The sequence below is a fragment of the Idiotropiscis lumnitzeri genome, chromosome 16, assembly GCF_059441095.1.
Source record: "Idiotropiscis lumnitzeri isolate Australia: NSW breed Sydney's pygmy pipehorse chromosome 16, RoL_Ilum_1.0, whole genome shotgun sequence".
Classification (NCBI taxonomy): domain Eukaryota; kingdom Metazoa; phylum Chordata; class Actinopteri; order Syngnathiformes; family Syngnathidae; genus Idiotropiscis; species Idiotropiscis lumnitzeri.
The window spans coordinates 15,547,904-15,566,512 of NC_142406.1; the positions used below are offsets into that span (position 1 = coordinate 15,547,904).

Sequence of the window (18,609 nt, forward strand, 5' to 3'; positions counted from 1 at the left end):
GGCCTCGCCCGACAGGCCACCGGCCAAAATGTTGAAGGCGTGCGTGGAGGCCAAAGCTGATGTGGTGTTTAATGGCACTGTGGAGAAAACAGCGTCAGCACTTATTTTTTTGGAGGGGGGCGTGTCTTTGATCAGCTTCTTTCTGTTCATCTGCTTTAAATTAATCATCAATCAATATTGTGATTGTCTAATATTTTATTTCCATTCAGATGGCCGACTGTGGAGGCATGCCCCAGATTGACCAGGTGTGTATCACTCCACACGTAGATTCAGAGACGGATTTAGAAATGGACAATTACATTAAATGAATACAAAAGGGAGAGAGTTTGTATATTTGTACTCAGGCGACCCCCACAAGACAATTTGGGGCATTGCATTTCAAAGTTTAAAGTAACATTCATATTTTTTTGTGGAATCTCAAAAACATGATGTGCTCGAAAAAAGTAGATAATTTGAAAAATCTGTCAAAAATACATTTAGCGACACAAAGCCAACTGATTAACATTTGCTGTTGACCAGTGTAATTGAAATTCAAACCTTTTTTATATTTTGTAACGTTTTAGGAGTTGGAGTATTCATTTAATTTCAATATTTATTACATTAGGTTTCATTATTATTCCAATTTTATTCATGGTAACATTCGCGACAATTATAGACGGATCAGAAGCTAGCATGGCAATTGTCTTAAGTTTCATACAAAACTAGAACGAAAATTAATCATACAGTATTTTTTTTAGAAGTATCGAAATAAACCATGTGAATAATTGTTGTATTTCTGTTCTCGTGTAGCCCGGCAAGCTTACAGAGGCGTTCAAGTACTTCATTCAGGGCATGGGATACAGTAAGTAATGTTCTTTTCTAATACACTACTGCCCCCCTGTGGCCAAAATTGGCGCTTGCACTTGCTACACGTGAAAACTCAAAGCAAAGTCAGTTTTGGACTCTGCATTAGGTAAGCAGCTCATTAAGAGAGAAATTAATGGGATTTTAAATGTATTTTTTTTCTCTCTCTTCCCGCAGTGCCGTCAGCCAGCATGACCCGCCTGGTGCGCTCCCGCACGGCCTCGGGGTCCAGCGTGACGTCCTTTGAGGGCTCGCGCTCACGCTCGCACACCCACGAGGGCAACCGGTCACGCTCGCACACCAACGAGGGCCCACGCTCACGCTCGCACACGGCTGACCACCAGCGGGGCGCCGCCCCCGCAGCCGACGCCCCCGCGGCCGTCCCCGCCGTGGACCAGGCCATGCTCAAGGCCCCGGAAGTGTCCTGCTAAATTGGCATAAAAAAAAGTCTCCTTTAACTCTTTCGTGTTTGCTGCACCACTGTCAATGTTTTTTTTTAAAAAGAAATTCGATTAGGAGAGTTGGACCTGTGCTTTTGGGTCTGATAATGACGTAGTGTGTAGGGGTATCGTCGGGGGTGACAGCACGGAAGAAGCTTATTAGGTCTCTTCTTGTTTTGTTTTTTTTGCACCAAACGGACAACTTTTTCACATATATAGTCGACCTTTTAAATGTTTTCACTTGTCAGTGGGGCAGTTTGACATTTGTACCATATGCAAAATTTCCATGACGAGGATCGAATTTCTGAGGGCATGCATTAAGATACTGGTGGGGTAGTGCAACACTTGCCTCATATGCAGAATCTGTTACTGCTTGGATGGAATTTCTGAGGGATGATTAAAACAAACATATTTGGATCCAGATGTGGACCTTGCGCACAATCTCCATTGCCAGGCAGAATTTGTAGGGCCTGATCATTTCTTTAACTTTTAAGATTATTTTTCCAACCACAGCGCTATCTGCCGGTTCTAGTGAAACACTTATCTCGTTTGCAACAATGACTGCTAGGGCAAAATTTATATATATATATATATATATATAAAAAAAACAAAACACTTCTGCCTCCCCACCACAGCGCCATCTGCTGGGTCAAAAAGTGCACTGCTCCTCCTTCCGCTCTTGCTGCCCTTGCGGACCACGTCAAGCCGAAAGCAACTGTTTGAAAAGGAATATTTTTAAACTGTATTAGGGTCGTTGAATGAGTGCTGTTGAGACTGGAGATGTAATTTGTAGGGGCAACACTAGGGGGTGACAGAACGCAGACAAAGCTTGTTGTGCATCCTTATGTATTTTTCTCTTTTTACCATACTGACAGCTTTTTCACATTGTCTAACTTCCCTTCCGCTTGAAAAACAACATTAAGGGACATTTTTTTTTTTTTAAATCAAAACCACTAAATCAAAAAGCTTTATTAACAACGCCGGCAGAGAAAAGGATTAACTGGTTTTTACATGATTTTCTTTCTCTACAATCAAGCACAAGGAAACAAAGCAGTTGTTGACTTTGTGCGAGTGAGACGTAAACGTTTCGATTATTGTCATCATTGTTTTTGCCATAGAATTTAGCCGACTCTTTTTCTTTCTCTCTGACTTGCACTTACTTTGGCAAACATTTGCTTTTGTAGGAGCTTATTGACTGCTTTGTAAAGATGCTGGCGCTCGCGTGGCATAACAGTTTGTATTTATTAAGAAAAACAAAAATCACATTAAAAAAAAATGACAACTTTTAACTCACCTGATCGCGGCGTGTCGTTTTGTTGTTGTTCTGCTCGAATGCATTTGCAAGACTTTTTGGGTTCAAGAAAAATCAAACCCGTTTTTATTATTCACAGATGTGCCGCATCACTTGCGTCACATCTGCATTTTAGGAAAATAAAATCACTTACATGACTTGCTGTGCAAGGTTCCTCAGAAGACTTTCTTTGACTCGTACCACGTGGACAATAAAGTTGACGTTTCAGGTCCACAGAAAGTTTCTCTCAAGCTCATCCGATCGCATGTTCGAGGTCAAACGCGCGCGAACATGCAGGCGCACAGCTCGGTGCACTTACTAATTAGCAATGCCACTTCCCTGGTGACACAAAAATTATTATATTTTTTGGGGTACACAAAAATGTGAGCACAAAAAAAAACCAACAAAAGCCTGTGCTCCTTCAAAAACATGATATATTTGTGTGTATTTTTTAAGTCCTAAATGCCAAAAAAAAATCCACAAAATAAAAGCATTAAATAAAATGATTACAATTATTTTTTAAATGATTAAAGTAAATTCTCCTAGAAAATAAACAAATGAATTTAGCTTTTTTTCAATTGCTTTATGTGTCCCTGGTAGAAATACGTCACTTGATTTATTTACATATTTTTCCAATAGGAAAAAAAGAAGAGTTACAAATACAAAAAAAACTAAAATCCAAATAATAATTTCAACAAACATTTTCAAGAGAGGGTGCGGGCGAGTTAGTTCATGACCTCGGGGTATCCGTAGTAATTCTCCAGCTCGGCGAAGATGTCGTTGGGGTTCTTGCAGCTGAGGTTGCAGAAGCAGGCCTGCACCCACATCATCTTCCACGAGAGGGTGGAGCCGTCCGGGCACACAAAGTCCACGTCCATTGTCTTGGACTTGTACGGGATGCAGCAGCGCTCGTCCGTGCACACGCCGCAGAACTTGGGCCGGTACTGCCTGGTGCTGGTGCAGCCAGAGATGCTCATGTTGGACGCGCGCTCCTCGCGGTACGTGTTCAGGCACTTCTTGCCCGCCTGAGGACCACGAGGAACAACGAGTATCTCACTAAAAACGATGATTCGGGACAGGGGAAGAGGGTCGCAACGAAGGAGAGAGGAAGGAAGGCTTTTGTACCTTGATGTGCTTGGTGATGTCAACGTCGCACGGCCTGAGGTTGCACAGACGCGACTCCTTGACCAGCTCACAGCGCTGGTTGGCGTTGGAGACGCGCAGAGACAGGCCACGCCCACACGTCTTGGAGCACGGACTCCAAGACGTGGTTTGGCTCACGCAGTTCTCGTGCCAGCTGCTCAGCTCAGCAGGGGGCGCTGACTCATGCGGAAACCACATTTGCAAATTCACTGATTTCATAAAAGCAGTGCTTTGGCACCATCTTGTGGCGTCTTGGCGCGAACAAGCGATGTTGAAGTGAGTCGAAAAAACAAAGTGAGAGTTATTTGATGACGCTCATGTCGTGTTCTATGCTTCGCTCCTACCGTCCACGGCGTGCCGGGGCGCCGTCTTGCGCCCCCTCCTGGGCTCGTCGCAGATCCACTCCTCGCAGCACTGTCCTCGCACCTTGACGCGGCGCGGGTTCTGGCACCAGACGCGCGGCGGCTTGGACTCGGTGCAGAGCGGCACGCAGCCGATGGCGCCATTGACGCACACGCATTGGTACTTGCAGCTGGGCTGGAAGCTCTGGCCGTTGCGATAGATGACGCCGTCATGCTCGCAGCCGGTGCCCAACATGTCTACCGCAGGGCGGGGTGGTTGGAGTTCGTACACGCAAGGTTAACGTGACTTCCGGAACTTTGCCGGTCATCCGAGCTCATGCTAATCGGAATAAGTTGAATAGAGGCAAGCGGGGCGATTTATTTATTTTTTTTTTTTTGAGGAGGGGTTTGACTTCCTCTTTAAAGAAGTCTTTGGGATTAAGAGAATTTGAACCAGGAACAGCCCAGCTGCCTCCATTCAACTTTTGACGATTTCACATGTTGTGGATGACCGAGAACGTACGCGGCCACTTGGCAGAGGTCACGTAGCGGCGTGCGCGAGCGACACTTACATGCACACAAGCCCTTTTCGTACCTCGGCTTGTCCGAGCTGTAGTCGCAGTACAGACCCTTGTGGTGGTCGCAGGTGTCCGCCTCGTTGCACACCTCGCCCACCTGCTTGGCGCACGCCTTGCAGCAGCCGCAGCCGTCCGTCAAGAGGCTGACGCCCGGCGGGCAGGCGGGCGGCTCGGCGGGACACTCGCAAGGCCACCGGCAGTAGCGCGTGGGGGCGTAGGGCTCGGCGGTCGGCGACGGGACCGCCCGAGGCATGGCAGTGGAATTCTGGGAGGAGGCCTGTCGGACAGGAAGTGGGAAAAAGATGAGACTCCGCCATCACAGGAAACATTTTCCACAAAAATGTGCATCATGTCATGTGACATACTGTGATTTTTTTGGCATTTTAAAGTTTTGATGGCAAAATTGGAACGATCCCCAACTGACTGCAGCACCATCAGAAGTTAACTGGACATAATGTATATGACTAAAAGGGTTTTTTGTTTTTTTTCCCCCCTCAATGCACCTTCGGCTCGTGACAATGATGGATGAGCTCAGGCATTCGGACGTAACAATAATATTCCATTAAACGAGGATTCTTTCTGAAAGTGCGACTCAACAGTTTTTTAAACATTTTTCTCCATCCACAGAGGTCGTTAAAAATGGAAGAAACGCAGTTTGTCAAGACAAGCATTGTGCGCGTAGCATCAATGGCACGTCCGCAACTTCCAAAAGTTCACTTTGAAACCTCACTTTTAATTCCAAGGAGATTTGATTTTTTTTCCCATCCAGTTACATTTCCAACATGAATGCACTTTTCTGTATTCCCCCCCCCCCAAAAAAAATATATCCTATCCTGTACCTGTTGAATCCCGACTGCAATTAGAATCCACAAGAAGAGCCAACTCATCCCTGGTGAGGAGCCTCACGTGCATCCACTCGGAAAACGCCGTTCACGTGCTCCTCATGCTCCTAGGCAGCGTTCCGCAACCGACATCCGACCGCGCGACTGCGACATCTCCACACCGAGCGAGCGAGTGAGCGCAAGTGCAAAAAATCCACAATGACGTCGACAAGCTTTGACATGCTCATTTTCTCCGGCTGCTCCACTTTCGCTGTGCAGCTCCTCCTCCTCCTCCTCCGCCTCCTCTTCTCGGCTTTCCTCTCCACACTCGGGCTCGCCGTCTAAACTTTCACCTCTTCTTCTACTCAACCAACTCAGATTCTTCTCCTCTCCTTCCTGATCAGGTTCACCTTCTCCTCTTTTGTTTCTTTTTTAGCTTCTTTCCCCTCTCGTCCCAACTCAAGATTTCCTTCTGCCCCTCCGCCTTTGACTCAATGCGGTTCATCTCCTCGTCGCCCTTCGATCTTCACATGCTCCTCCGAGCTGCAATCATTTGGGATTCCCTCCTCCTCTTGCGTCCTCTTCCACATCACTCATTCAGCTTTTCGCTTTCGTCTATCCTCCTCCTAAACTCTCCCGGCCGGCTCCTCCTGTTCTGCTTGAAGATCAAGCGGTTCGGCTTCATGGGTAGACCGAAAGAAACTTTTTTTTTTTTTTTTTAAACTCCTTGACTAGCACCATATGTGTTCCTCTTTGATATTTGCCACAGAGAGGAGGAGGTTGACGGAACAGGTGGCCTTTGATTTAACCCCCCCCCCTTTGGTCCTCTTTAATTATGGAAGTATAAAATTATGCTCGTGGCTTACGTTGGCTCATCATAAGTCATAATGCAATAAATATGGGACTTTATGCTGGGGCACATCCTATCACCATAATCATCACTACCGGGAGCTCGAAAAAAGATCGGAATCAGAAATGATCCTCCAAGATTAAGAAGACATGAAATAAAAAAAACAAGATGACAAGTGTTTGCTGCACACATGCACAACATAAATCCATGATGTCATTCCCACCCAAGCCTAAAATCCTTTTCCCGCCTAATCCCGGCCGTGTTGTTTCAGTTTAGTTTGGACCGATGTCACATTTCTGGACGAAATTATAACTGAAAACCAGCAAAGAGTGTCAGACACGAAACGGCAGGCGACGGAGAGTCGAATAGGAACAATTAGAGCGACACGTGGCAAGCGCTCGTGGTCATTTAGTTAAAACAACAAACCAAGACAACTTGGATCGTAAAAATTAGCGCAATCAGGTGGCAAGAGACGCCCCCCCCCCCCCCCAAAAAAAAAAAAAAAAAAAAAAAAAATGAAAAGAGCCTCGTTAAAGGCCCACCCCCCCAAACCTTGAAAAGAGATGCCGACCCGTTTAGGGAAATTAGCACTTCAAAGTCGATTGATGTCGGAAATCCGTTTAGAAGCGTGCCCGGGGCGACGCGTCAAAAGGCAGACGTGGAAGGAAGATCACGTGAGGCCTTTGAGTTTTGAAACATATGTTCAGAGCGCGCCGGTAATTGTAGTTGCTTTATATAGCTGCGGTCGTGAGAACACGGACGCCCCCCAGCCAAAAAAAAAACAAAGAAAGAAAGAAAATAAAATCTGAAGCGCTCCGGCCAGCGTCGATGCAAGAATGCTGCAACATGTTGGCGACGTCGCTCGGAATGCAAAGTGCATCCGCAAAATGTCACCTCTTGTTAAAGGCGACCCGCAAAAGAAATTTGATGCTCGTTTGCAGGTGGCGAGCGGTGTGTAGACCAAGCAAACAAAAAGTTGGACTCCACTTGAGTTCCTTTCGGGTTCACGCGTTGGCGAAAACAAACAAAAGCGATTGTGCGCGTCTAAAAATGGCCGTCAAGCCTTTTCTCGAGAGCGCGTTCTCCACCCACGGTAGGAATGTTTTGTCTTGGGAGCGTTTAGGCCGGCTGACCCGTTGTCGACCAGCGGCAGCGGCCTCGGGTTCGCGAGGGCTCAAGAAAAAAAAAAAAACAGCCAAATGGAGTCGTTTTATGAGTACAGAATTCTTTATTTTTTTTATTTTTAGAAGAATTGTTTGAGACAATTTGAAAGTGATTCGCGAGAGGGACATGTGGATGACATGTGAGCGATTGATTTTCACTCCAGTGATGACGAGATGTTGCCTCTGATCTCGGCAAAAAAATAAAAGCGTTTGCTTGGACAAACCGAATAGCTCACGTCTGTTTTATTTTTTTTATTCTAATCCATCGTGTTAGAGCACTTCAATAAAATGCGTGAAAACCGAGCATGAAAAGCTTACATGTCGTGAAAAAGAAGCACGAGTGATGTTATTGCTATTAACGGGGACGACTTGGGCGGAACAGTTGCTAAATGTCATCAAAAGAGAAATATATTGCAAATAAACACGAGCGCATGTGTGAATCCTTGACGCTCAACATTTGAAATATTTTGATGGCGCACATGAATGTTCTCCTCCGCGCGGAGGTCTTTGCTTGATCTCCTCCATCTGTTTTTTGCAAATTCCAAAGAGCGGAGGCAATTTGGAATTATTGCGAAGTCGTAAACTTCGTCCTCGTCGAGCCCGGCGGGCTTAAAAATAACTGCGAGTTTACAACGTCGCCGTGGTTTTGACAATGACAACGAACAGGAACGCGAGGCCGGCTCGAAAGAAGACGACGGGGCAAAACCTGGAAGCAATTATTGTTTTGGACCTTTTCCGGCACCGTCAACTCAACGACAGTAGAAGATGAACACAAACCTGAAGACACCGGAGCAGAAGCGTCACTGTTCCGGCAATGCTCGGTCTTCATTTCTAGGGGAAAAAAAAATGGGAAAAAAAAAAATCAATACGGGAAAACATTGAAACTCAATTTATGTCATGTTTTTTTTTTTTTTTTTTTTTAAGCGCAAAGAGTCAACATTGCCAAGAGTGGAGCTGATTGTCTTTTTTTTTTGTGTTCATCAAAAAACTGTTTTAAGTTCCATCGAGACCACAATTACTTGGACATATTTGTTGCAAAAATATCATATCTTTGAGTTTTTTTTCTTTCTTTTTTTCTCATCAGCACGACCGGTCGGTGGGATGCTCGAGTCCTCGCTGGGCCAACCTCCGACCGTCAAATCCAAAAGCAACAATTTTTTGCGACTCAATCTCGCATGAATGAGCACTTTTCGCCGCGCCACTCATCCAATTCGATGGCCGTGGCGGTTACGTAAAGGGATCGTTTTGCTTGTTTGGCTTCGCCTGATCAGGACGGACGACAAAGTCGAGTGATACTTGTCAGATTAAAAAAAAAAAGCCTTCTGGAAGTGGCAACGGGAGAAAGCAGGCAATGGAAAAGAAGGCCTGGAGCCTTGCCTCGGTTACGCAAGAGCAGTTTGGCCAGCAAACGAGTGCGTGATTAGGACCATCACTGCAAAAATCAACGTGACGCTTTGGAATCACTTGGACTTTTTCAAGCGTTTGCAAATCATCCATCTTGAATATTTGAACGGCGCCATCAATCGTGACTTGAGAGGCTTTCTGAGTGGAAAGGAGGTCGGACGGCGTTTGCGCAGGTGCGCGGTGCAAACGCCCGTGCTGCAAATTGCGGCACGTAATGAGCGGGGGAACACATGACGACACGGCCAGAAACGCTCAACGGCGCACTCTCATTATGGTTTTGGCAAGGTAACCCGTCGTTAACCGGGCCCGCCCGCGCGTTATGCCGCCCTGGAGTTGCTGCGGCCTCACAAAACACCGGAGGGGATTCCACTCCACTCCATTCGAAATCATTCATTCATCATCATCGTGTCGCTTGGACAGATCTCGGATTAAGTGACCCAAGGAGCCAGCGTCGTCGCAAAAGGCAAATGACATCACGCCACAAAAAAAAAAATTCACTTGATTCTAACTGAACTTCAGTATTTGTTCGAGTTCTGTCTCCTTTCGCATGACATCAAACTTCCTCCGTTCTTTTCGTTTACAGCAGCCAAGAGGTTGACAAGTCGTGCAACAACAAACACGTAGCGAGAGGTATCATCTGCAAACAACGAAAAAAAAAAAACATGCCTGGTCATTCTCGCGGTTTCCCGACGCCGTCAAGTCAGACTTGTTTCTGCTTTTAGATGCTCTCCGCGGCCACAGACGCTGCTAACGACCGGTGGCGCAGCATGCGGAATGTCGATCATTTACTTGAGAAATGGACCCTGGAAAAAGAATTGAACCCTGACGAGCAGACGAGGACTTTGGCTTGTAAGAAAAAAAATGTTAAAAAAATAAATGATGGCAAATCCTTCCAGTGGGTAATTTGGTCCTTTTCGACAGCGGGTGTGGAAATGTCCTCGCAGTGTTCAAAGACGTCCAAATGTGGTCGACGTCAGCCACAGACGGAAAGCATGTGACTTTAGAAAGCCGTTGCCCAGAAAAGGGCTGACAAATGAACGCAACAACGTTGACAATTGCCGCTCGGCGTGCGTTAGGTCCGAACAAGTCTGAAGCGGCGTTATGATTATTTGGTTCTTGGGAGCAAAAATGTAAATATCAGCTCTTGAGGTCAAAGAATGGAGACGTTCATCCATCTCGGACCACAACACTCATCTCGTCACGCAAGCGAGCAAAAAGAAAACCGAGTGTGTTTTGAAAGCTTCTTCAAGACAGCGAACGGTCCGAATAAAGAAACAGAAGAAGAGCGTCGACCTTTGAAGGGAAAGAAAACCGAATTTAAAAGAAAATGTCCGCAGCGCTGCTTCAGGCTTGATGGCGAGTTGACGCAAATGCGATTGTTTGTGTCAAAATGTGTTTCTGCAAAAACTGTTTGGGCTGCAAAAAATAAATAAATAAAATAATAATAAAAAAAAAGGTTGGCAACAGCTGAAGCAGCCACACGCACGCCGAGACTAAAAGGGGCAGTCAGGAACGCAAAGCAGTCGATGACGGGTCGCCTTCCTCGTTTGGGGGCAGGAAATGCGAACGAGCAGTCAGAGTCGCGTTCCTGTCGTCGACTTCACAAATGACGCGTCATCTCGCTCACGGCGCTTGACGACATCGCCGTTTTTTTTTTTTTGTCTCTTAAACAACCGGAACTTTGCACTTTGAGGGAAGGGGGCTGAGCGCAAATCAGACAATGTCATGTCGCGCAGCTTCCCCATTACGTTTAAGAACACGAGGAAGCTGACGAGCCAGACGCGTCTCTCGGGCTTCACGATGGGTAACATGTTGCGTGGCGTGAGCAGCCGGAACAAGCTCGACAGCGGAGATAGCAGCCGTCTTTGGAATGGTGAGCCCCCAATGCATCCGTGACAGAGCGCGATGACCCAAAGGAAAGTCGAGCGACAACTCGGGATGTCATGGCTCTTCTTTCCAGGCTCAGAGGACGACATGGCGGTCGTGCTCGCCGACTACCCGCCTCCCGACGTCAGTGAGCCCATCTTCAGGATCGGCGAGAGGCTTGGCGTGGTCGCACGGTCTGCTCGCCTCCTTGCTGCATTTTTTACAAACATCAATTCGAGGGGGGCGGGTCCGACTCCCATTTGGATTTCCTTCGCAGGCAGACCTACTGGTTGAAGGTGCGTTCGCTCCAGTCGGGAAAAGAGAACTACATCCCTGGGATCCATGTGGCCAAAGTGTATCACGGGTAAGTTGGGCCCAACAGAACACAAAACACGTGCGAGATGGTCCGCTTGCTCCTTCAGGTGGCTTTTCGAGGGAGTGACGAGGCAGAAAGCAGAAGAGCTTCTGCTTCTACCTGCCAACAGGGTCGGCTCCTTCCTGGTCCGGGAGAGCGTCACGGAGCGAGGTGACCAAGTCGGAATATTTGCAACTTCAAACGCGTTGTTGTCGGCAGCCTTCCGTGACTCATGGAAACGTCGCCGTGAGAACAAAAACACACGATACAGCATCCCACTTCTGCTTTTTTTTTTGGTCACAACTTCCTGAAAACAACTCAACTCTGACCTCGTAACGTCAACTGAAAACTCTGGACGAGCTTTTTAAAAGCGTGCTGCGTCTGTTCTTAGGCACGTACGTGCTGTCGGTAAAGCACAGCGTCATACGGCACTATCGGATATGCCGACTGGACAACAGCTGGTACTACATCTCGCCGGGCCTCACCTTCCGCTGCCTGGAAGATATGATCAACCACTACTCCGGTGAGGGCGTGAACACAAAACTTCGGAAGCGGGCCTGAAACGTGCCACGACGACACCTGACGCTGATTTGTTTCTGCATTTAAAGAGTTTGCGGACGGCCTGTGCTGCGTGTTGACGTCACCGTGTCAGTCGAACCGAACGGCGGCGGCGCCGGCAAACGTGGCGCCGGTGGTTCTGAGACGCCACGTTGACGGGAAAAAGAAAGACGGCCACGACGACGTCGTGCTGAGTTACGGCGTCAGGAACAGCATCGCCGCCTATCTGTCCTTCTCCGAGAGCGAAGAAGCTCAAAGCATGAGGGCGGAAAGCAGGCGGATGAAGAGCAAATCCATTTATGTGATGCCGGCAAACGTGGACCACGGTGGCGTTTAGAAGACTTTCATATCGGGTCAAAAAGAACAAACCGTCTGACTTGACTGGAAACATTTCTGCTCCCCCCACGATGACGATGACGATTTATTTAAATTTCCTCTCAAACATCCGGCCCGGCTTTTGATGTTTTGCTAAATTTCCCGACCGCGGGCTCATTAATATCACTCGATCGAGACGAGCAAACGCTTTTCTGAATTAGACGATCGCGTCTGTGCGATGTAAATATTTTGCAATTGTAACAAAAGCAAACATATCTTCGCGCTTAAAAAAACTAAACAAAGTGTCGAAATAAAGACGCCGGCTGCGCGCTGATGAGCGGCGGGGAATGTAAACATCGACGTAGGCGAGCTACTCGGTCAGTCAGTGGGGGAAAGTTGAGCTCTTCAAACAGGAGACGTCGCTTCCGTTATAAATCTAAAAAAGAAACCAATTGTGGATGTGAAACTCCCAAGATGAAAGATTTCACTTTCTAGTAAAAATAAATAAATAAGAAGTTGCCCGAAACACAAAGCTCTTCTTTCACAGAGACGTGACAAAGGCTTTCCAACATTTAACGCCATCATTTTGGGATTGGCGGAAAATGCAAAGTGCACCGAGGAGGTTTAAGATTTCGGCGTTACCCGAAACTAAGCAGCATGTCCCGCGTTTCCAAAAACGGTGTGAGGAAATCCTGAATTTGCATCTCGATCCATTTGACGGCGTCTTCCTCTGTGGCCCGGACGTTTTTACAAGCTTGCATGTTCATTAAAGCGCGAGAGCCGACGTGTCAGCGTTTCGTTGACGTAAAAAGCGCCCCATCAAATCATGTCTGTGCTTGTAAAAAAAAAAAAAAAAAAAATCAACATTGTGTGTGTGACGAGTCAGCAGAACGCCTCCTCACCTCCTACAGGCGCTTTTCCACCGCCGGGTCCTTTTCGGGGGGGATTTTGAGATGGCTTGGAGGCGAAAGGCGGCCCAGTCCACTGCAAAGATGAGGAACACACGTGAACGGCATATTCGCAACTCTTGAGCAGTCCAGATGGGCATTACAATCACAACTTGAAATAAATAGGTCTCGGACAGCGACATTTATTCGATTTTTCTAAATGTACATCAAACTTTGACTTCAATTTAACGGACATATGATGGCATTTTTTTTTTCTCTCACGCTCTTTCACACACAAACACGTTAGTGATCATTTTCAGCCATTTTGCCCACAATCTATTTTTAGCACCACGAAGTCGACTTGGGAGGCCGCGCCACAACGTAAACAATCCGACAATGTTCTTCTTTTGACAGTGGTTTGAGGACGCTGCGATTTGGTCCAAGTTTTTTAAAAGTGCGGGAAACAAATCCGGCAAAGCGTGCATTCATGATGACATGAAGGGATCACTGAGGAAATAATCATTATGCGCGGGTTTTATCTGGAATGAATAAATTGAAATTTGGCATATTTGATGCATATTTATTGATTTAAGTATTTCTTGGCTCATCGACGAATAACTCGACGCAACTGCTCATTTTAAAAAGAAAATTCATCCCCCCAAAGTGTGTCCGCCACTGCGCGAGGTGGTGAAGGTGTACCTAATATGATGAGCAGACGAAAATATGTCAGGAAAGGAGAGAAAGTCGGGATGAGCGGAGGAAATGAATAGCGAGCGCGATTGTGTAACGATGCTCCTCGTCTAATCTCCACATCCTCTTGCCGCAGCTGTCCAAACGTCTGACTTCACCTCCAAGACGGAAAGGCTGCGACGCTCACAATCAACGTTTGCGCTTTGTGCCTTCTCGCCGGCTGATTCACGCGTGACGTTCACATTTATTCTACATACATAATCTGTAATTGAAAAAAAAAAAAAAATCACAACTGTATTTCTTTCCTCACTGAATGGCTCCTTCAGTCGGTCCAACTCCTGAACGTTCCCTGTGGTGACCCTTGAACGATTTGCACAAGGTGAGATGCTCAACGTGAGCAAAAAGGTCAAAAAGCAAACAAACATTTGCACACGGAAAGTCTCCAAAAGGCCGAAAAGGAGGGAAGCTGTTCTGGGAAGACGTGACGGGAGAATATTTGGAGGCAATTTAAAGCGAAAGGCCAGCCGAGTTCTCGCCCCAAATAACCAGACGACTTTTCCGTCTTCTTCTTCCTCTTCGTCTTCTGGCAAAGTGACGTCGGCGAGTTTTTACGAGGCTGGCTGCTGACTTCATGTTTATTCATGTCGACCTTGTAAACTAAAAGTCATTAAACGTCATTAGCAAAAACGTGGCAAAGGGGGAACAGTTGCGGTGACGAAGGCAAAATGAGGTCTCGAGTCTGGTTTAAAGAGGCCACCTGAAACCTCTTAAATACCTTCAAGGGGAAAAAAAAAAAAAAAAAAAAGTGCCATGCACACATTAACACAGCATCCTCCCTGGCCGCTCGTGCATTCTTTCCACTGCTGTCGGCTTCGCAACTCAACTGGCTGAAGCTTCTCGGGGAAATGACACACGTGGAGAACCAGTCTGATGTCTTAATAGGTCGAATAAGGGTGAAGATGAACAAGGTGGAGGATATTAAAAAAAAATTTAAAAAACACAGGAAGTCGCCGCATGATTGATGGGGACATATCTGTTCAGGGTTTTTCAAATGAAAAGAAGTAATAACAATGTGTTCTCGAAAGCTTAAACTCCTCGCTCACCGTACCGTTTAGATGCTAACTAGCAACATCCACACTGACATGCAAATTCTAACCAGCTGACAAAGAATTCCAAGTGACAAATTGTAGCCATGGCAACAAGTAGCACCAAGACACAGGCAACTTCATCTCACTGTTTTTTTTTTTTAGGCTTTCTCATACCTAACCCTGAAGGGGGGCTGCACTTGATGGAAATAGTTGAAGAAGTCAAGCGACATCAAATGAAATGTCTCATCATTTCTGATTTATGCGCAAGTGCCGGAAGGATGATTGACTTTGGGAGCGAGGCCACAAAAGGCATTTCCAAATGATTGATTAGCCAACAGCAGACGCTGAAAAAGAAAAAAACTGCAAGATTCTAACACAAGATAAAAGCACCTTTGCTATGTGAACTCTTTAAAAAGGGCAACAATGTCACTGTTGCCATGGCAACCCCACCAAACACACAAAAGCACTTTGACGGCTCCCAATACGAAGGTGCGCCACAAACTCAACACTCTATTTTTATTATTTTCGCAATAGAATAAACTACAAGTTTGATATCAAACGCGGTTTAAGAACACACACATTTTCAGAATTTAAAATGACTTTTTCCACAATTGACCAAAATTGTCAGTTCCTTTTCCAGGAAAAGACTTTCGAGCCAACAGCGCCACCTGTGACTGAGATCGAGTCGGCAAATGGACTTGACTCAACTCACTTCAGATTATTCTTCTTTGGTTTCAGTCAGCATGACTGTATTATACTGCCCCTGGTGGCCAAATCAGGCACATCAGAAGGCGCAACAATAAACCTTTTTTTTTTTTTTTAAGTATGAACTTTGTAAAGCACTAATGCTACAGTAAAAATGCCGTAGAAGAAATGCTTTGACTCTGGACTTATCGGAACCACGATACAAAAATTTGCAAATGTGCCGCTATTGCGCAAAATTGCTTTTTTTGTCTTTTTATTGGCTACAATTAGGTATCATTGGACTTTAATAGACTATGACTTGCTAAGACGCACACGGGTCTTGGCTTGTCTTCCTCTCTATTTCCTTATCTGGCTCTCCATGTTTCTGGACCAGGTCCATGTGGAAGGAGGAGGGAGAGTGGGGGTTCTGGTGGGATGTTGTTCATGCCAAAGAAGAAGCCAAGTGTGGCTGTAGTAGCTGACGTGGAGCTATGCGCGCATGTGTGCGTGTGTGTGTGTGTGTGTGTGCACGCACGAGCCTGATGCAGCTTGTCGACGCTCCAGCGACGACGGCCCGCCGGTGAACCCCTCGGGAAGGAGCGTTCCAACAATAAGTCGTGAAATGCAGGGAATGTACACAGACTGACAGATACAAATAGACAGAAGAGAGCTGATAAACATTTCAAAATGCCTAAAGAGCAATAACAGGAAGCCTCGGGAGCACATCGGCGCTCCTCGAGAAACCGTCCACACTTATGTGGGCTCATTACCGGACTCAAGTTCCAAATGGTGTGATGAATTTTCCACAAAAAGAGGAATACCGCAATGACGAGCTAGTTCGTTATTTGGCTTATGGGGCAAGTGAGGCAGTTACTCACCAGCTCCAGCAGATGGCGCCACATTAGAAATACTTTTCCGAAACTTATTTTCAGTCAATTAAAAGAAGAATTGTGGTTTAGTGTTAAAGGCGTCTCATAATCACTACAGTGATATATTTTTAGGAGCGGCTTCATATTTGGATCATCACCATCCTTTCTCTGCTATTAAGAGCCCACGTCTTAATTATATTTAATTAATAAATTAATTATTTTTCCTGATAGCCTGGTCAAGGGGTTGGTGAGTCACCACTGAGCATTTTCTATTCCAAAAGCTATTTCCACCCAAGCGTCGAATCTTTGGTGTCGCGTGAGAGTCACGGAAAAGTCAACAAGACGACCCCTGACAGCCAAACTTTCCGTCTCTGCGGCGGCTGAATGCAGACAGTAAGATTCAGGGAAAACTCATTTGGCCCTCAAATGCCTCATGGACTTGTGGTGAGAAAAGATGACGTCAACATTAGGACACAACCTGTCGCACACTTGCCAGTTAGGACTCGTATGTGATTGATATTATATTTATTTACTATATGACATCAGAAGTGGGAATGGTAGCACACACGATGTACTTAAGTACAACGTGTAGATGTAAAGAAACTGACACGTGTTACATAAAAAAATAAAACAAAAGTGCTTGATCCAACACAGTAAAAGTAAATATGTAAAAAAATTTGATATGCATTTCAGTACAAAAGTAAAACATATGCTTTAGAGTAAAAAAAAAAAAAGCATATTCAACCATCCACGGATACAGTGGAGGACATTAACACCGATGTTGGTTGTACTAGTGTGACATCTAGTGGACAAAGTAAAAAAACTGTTTAAAAGCATTAAAGGGGCACAGCAACTGTTTTCTGGGGATAATATCGCAAATAACAAAATAATCGCAGTAAATTGGCACACTGCAATGTTTATAATTGCATAATTTTTCTAGTTTGAAGATAAAAATGTGCTTTATTTCACTTACGCAACATGAATCAACTGCTCCCATCCCTGAACTTCCAACTTTGACGCCGTCGTTGTTCATCGCCTCGTCACTTCCCACCTGGATGACTGCAACTCTCTTCTGTAGCAAATCACGAGAAAAATTACAAATTTTGCTGCTCACATTCATAAAACAAGCTGATTGAAACAGAGCCAAAAAATGAATAATTAAAAAAAAAAAAAAAAAGATCTGCTAAAATAATGCTGAATAACCGTTGTTACATGGGCTAGATGGACTGAAGCTATGACTCATGAGAACTGTTTGAAATAGTATAACGTGAATATGTCAACAGTTGGACTTTGTGTTCTTCTTTTGACACTAAACAGTAAAAGATATTGAAGCATTTGCAAATATGGCGTCCACTTTTTTCCCGCCCCGAATTCAAACAACGTCTCGCAAATTATTAATAGTGCTAAATTTTCGCTTCCCTGTTCGAGGAGAACGTTTGACAGATTCCAACATCGTTTAACTATCGTTTACATTCTCTTTTCGTAGATTTATTTAAAATGTAAACTTCACCAATGTTGCTCACATTCGGCGTGCAGGTGGAAATGACGAACACTTCCGGAACATTTCTTTGCAGGGGGCGGGGAATCTTTTTGTGTTACACCGTTTCGTGACCGACGAGAAACTATTGTTTTTTTCTGGTTTAAATAAGATCACCGTCGTTGGTCTTATAACTCAAAATAATAATAAAAATAACTTTCATGGGCGACGACGAGGAGCGCAAAGACGGTGAAGTCGCTGCCGCGCCTTCGGTGATCGACCGTTACTACACACGATGGTACAGAGCCGGTAAATGAAAAATAAAATGTGCTTGTCGAACCAGTGTGGAAGCTAGCTAGCTGTTAGCCTAGCCGGCGCGTGAAGTAGACTTGAGGTTGAAGAGTTGCAACTTGCAACTATTACATGTCTCACTGCCCTGAATTTAAGCACATTAAGTAATGTTCGGGTTGGACACAGTCCAAAGGGGAGTTAGCTAAAAATTGATAAACAGTAGCTATTCTCTCATTGTTTTATGAAATATTTATGATTGTGTGCATGTATTTCGTGCATGGTGCAATTTTTTTTACATGATGCATATGTTCAATAGATATGAAGGGAAAGCCAAGTGAGGACCATTGCATCCTTCAGCATTCAAACAGGTAACTTTTAAAAAAAATTATATTAAAAGAAATAGAAATAGAAATCCCTTTATTGTTATTTATGTATGACTTACCATACATGCATGCAAAAACTCAAACTCTTGTCTGTGTACTTTGTTCAGAATCTGTGTCATCACCTTGGCCGAGACTCACCCGTTGTTGGAGAAAGGTCGAACCATCTCAAAGATCAATTACCAGATCAGTAACGGATGCAGCCGCTTGAACAACAAAGTGTCCGGAAAGTTCAAGCGGGTAATGTCAACACACCCCGATTGTGCTGCATTTCA

General features: G+C 45.4%; 4 protein-coding genes across 10 annotated transcripts in view; 3 read left to right on the forward strand and 1 right to left on the reverse strand.

Moving 5' to 3' along the window:
• The window catches only part of ndrg1a (N-myc downstream regulated 1a), an 11,720-nt gene extending 9,144 nt beyond the window's left edge, over positions 1-2,576 (forward strand). For both annotated transcript variants that reach the window (XM_088318979.1, XM_088318980.1), the window contains 3 exons: positions 210-245; positions 790-841; positions 1,021-2,576. In XM_088318979.1, coding sequence (XP_088175105.1) covers positions 210-245; positions 790-841; positions 1,021-1,274 — 342 coding nt within the window. In that variant the 3' untranslated portion in view covers positions 1,275-2,576. The remainder of the gene's footprint in view (positions 1-209; positions 246-789; positions 842-1,020) is intronic.
• On the reverse strand, positions 77-18,283 carry ccn4a (cellular communication network factor 4a). 4 transcript variants are annotated; one of them, XM_088318983.1, is made up of 9 exons: positions 17,710-18,283; positions 17,160-17,258; positions 15,853-15,959; positions 12,871-12,952; positions 8,248-8,301; positions 4,631-4,913; positions 4,062-4,316; positions 3,700-3,893; positions 77-3,599 (listed from the first exon to the last, which is right to left on the reverse strand). In XM_088318983.1, the coding sequence occupies exons 6-9, from the start codon at positions 4,887-4,889 to the stop codon at positions 3,300-3,302; spliced, it is 1,008 nt and encodes a 335-aa protein (XP_088175109.1). In that variant the 5' UTR covers positions 4,890-4,913; positions 8,248-8,301; positions 12,871-12,952; positions 15,853-15,959; positions 17,160-17,258; positions 17,710-18,283; the 3' UTR covers positions 77-3,299. The 4 variants fall into 4 exon arrangements, with proteins under 4 accessions (XP_088175109.1, XP_088175108.1, XP_088175111.1 ...); XM_088318982.1 differs by lacking the exon at positions 17,710-18,283 and having other exon boundaries at positions 17,160-17,402; XM_088318985.1 differs by lacking the exons at positions 12,871-12,952; positions 15,853-15,959; positions 17,160-17,258; positions 17,710-18,283 and adding an exon at positions 9,541-11,633.
• sla1a (Src like adaptor 1a) lies at positions 10,384-13,423 on the forward strand. Of its 2 annotated transcripts, none has more exons than XM_088318986.1 (6): positions 10,384-10,747; positions 10,835-10,934; positions 11,018-11,104; positions 11,163-11,341; positions 11,487-11,618; positions 11,704-13,423. In XM_088318986.1, the coding sequence occupies exons 1-6, from the start codon at positions 10,600-10,602 to the stop codon at positions 11,988-11,990; spliced, it is 933 nt and encodes a 310-aa protein (XP_088175112.1). In that variant the 5' UTR covers positions 10,384-10,599; the 3' UTR covers positions 11,991-13,423. The 2 variants fall into 2 exon arrangements, with proteins under 2 accessions (XP_088175112.1, XP_088175113.1); XM_088318987.1 differs by having other exon boundaries at positions 10,388-10,747; positions 11,163-11,266.
• abitram (actin binding transcription modulator) overlaps positions 17,743-18,609 on the forward strand; it is a 1,823-nt gene continuing 956 nt past the window's right edge. The window contains exons 1-3 of one of the 2 annotated variants that reach the window (XM_088318988.1): positions 17,743-17,972; positions 18,271-18,322; positions 18,445-18,574. In XM_088318988.1, the coding sequence (XP_088175114.1) occupies positions 17,885-17,972; positions 18,271-18,322; positions 18,445-18,574 (270 nt within the window). In that variant the 5' untranslated portion in view covers positions 17,743-17,884. The remainder of the gene's footprint in view (positions 17,973-18,270; positions 18,323-18,444; positions 18,575-18,609) is intronic. The other variant, XM_088318989.1, reaches the window with a different exon arrangement.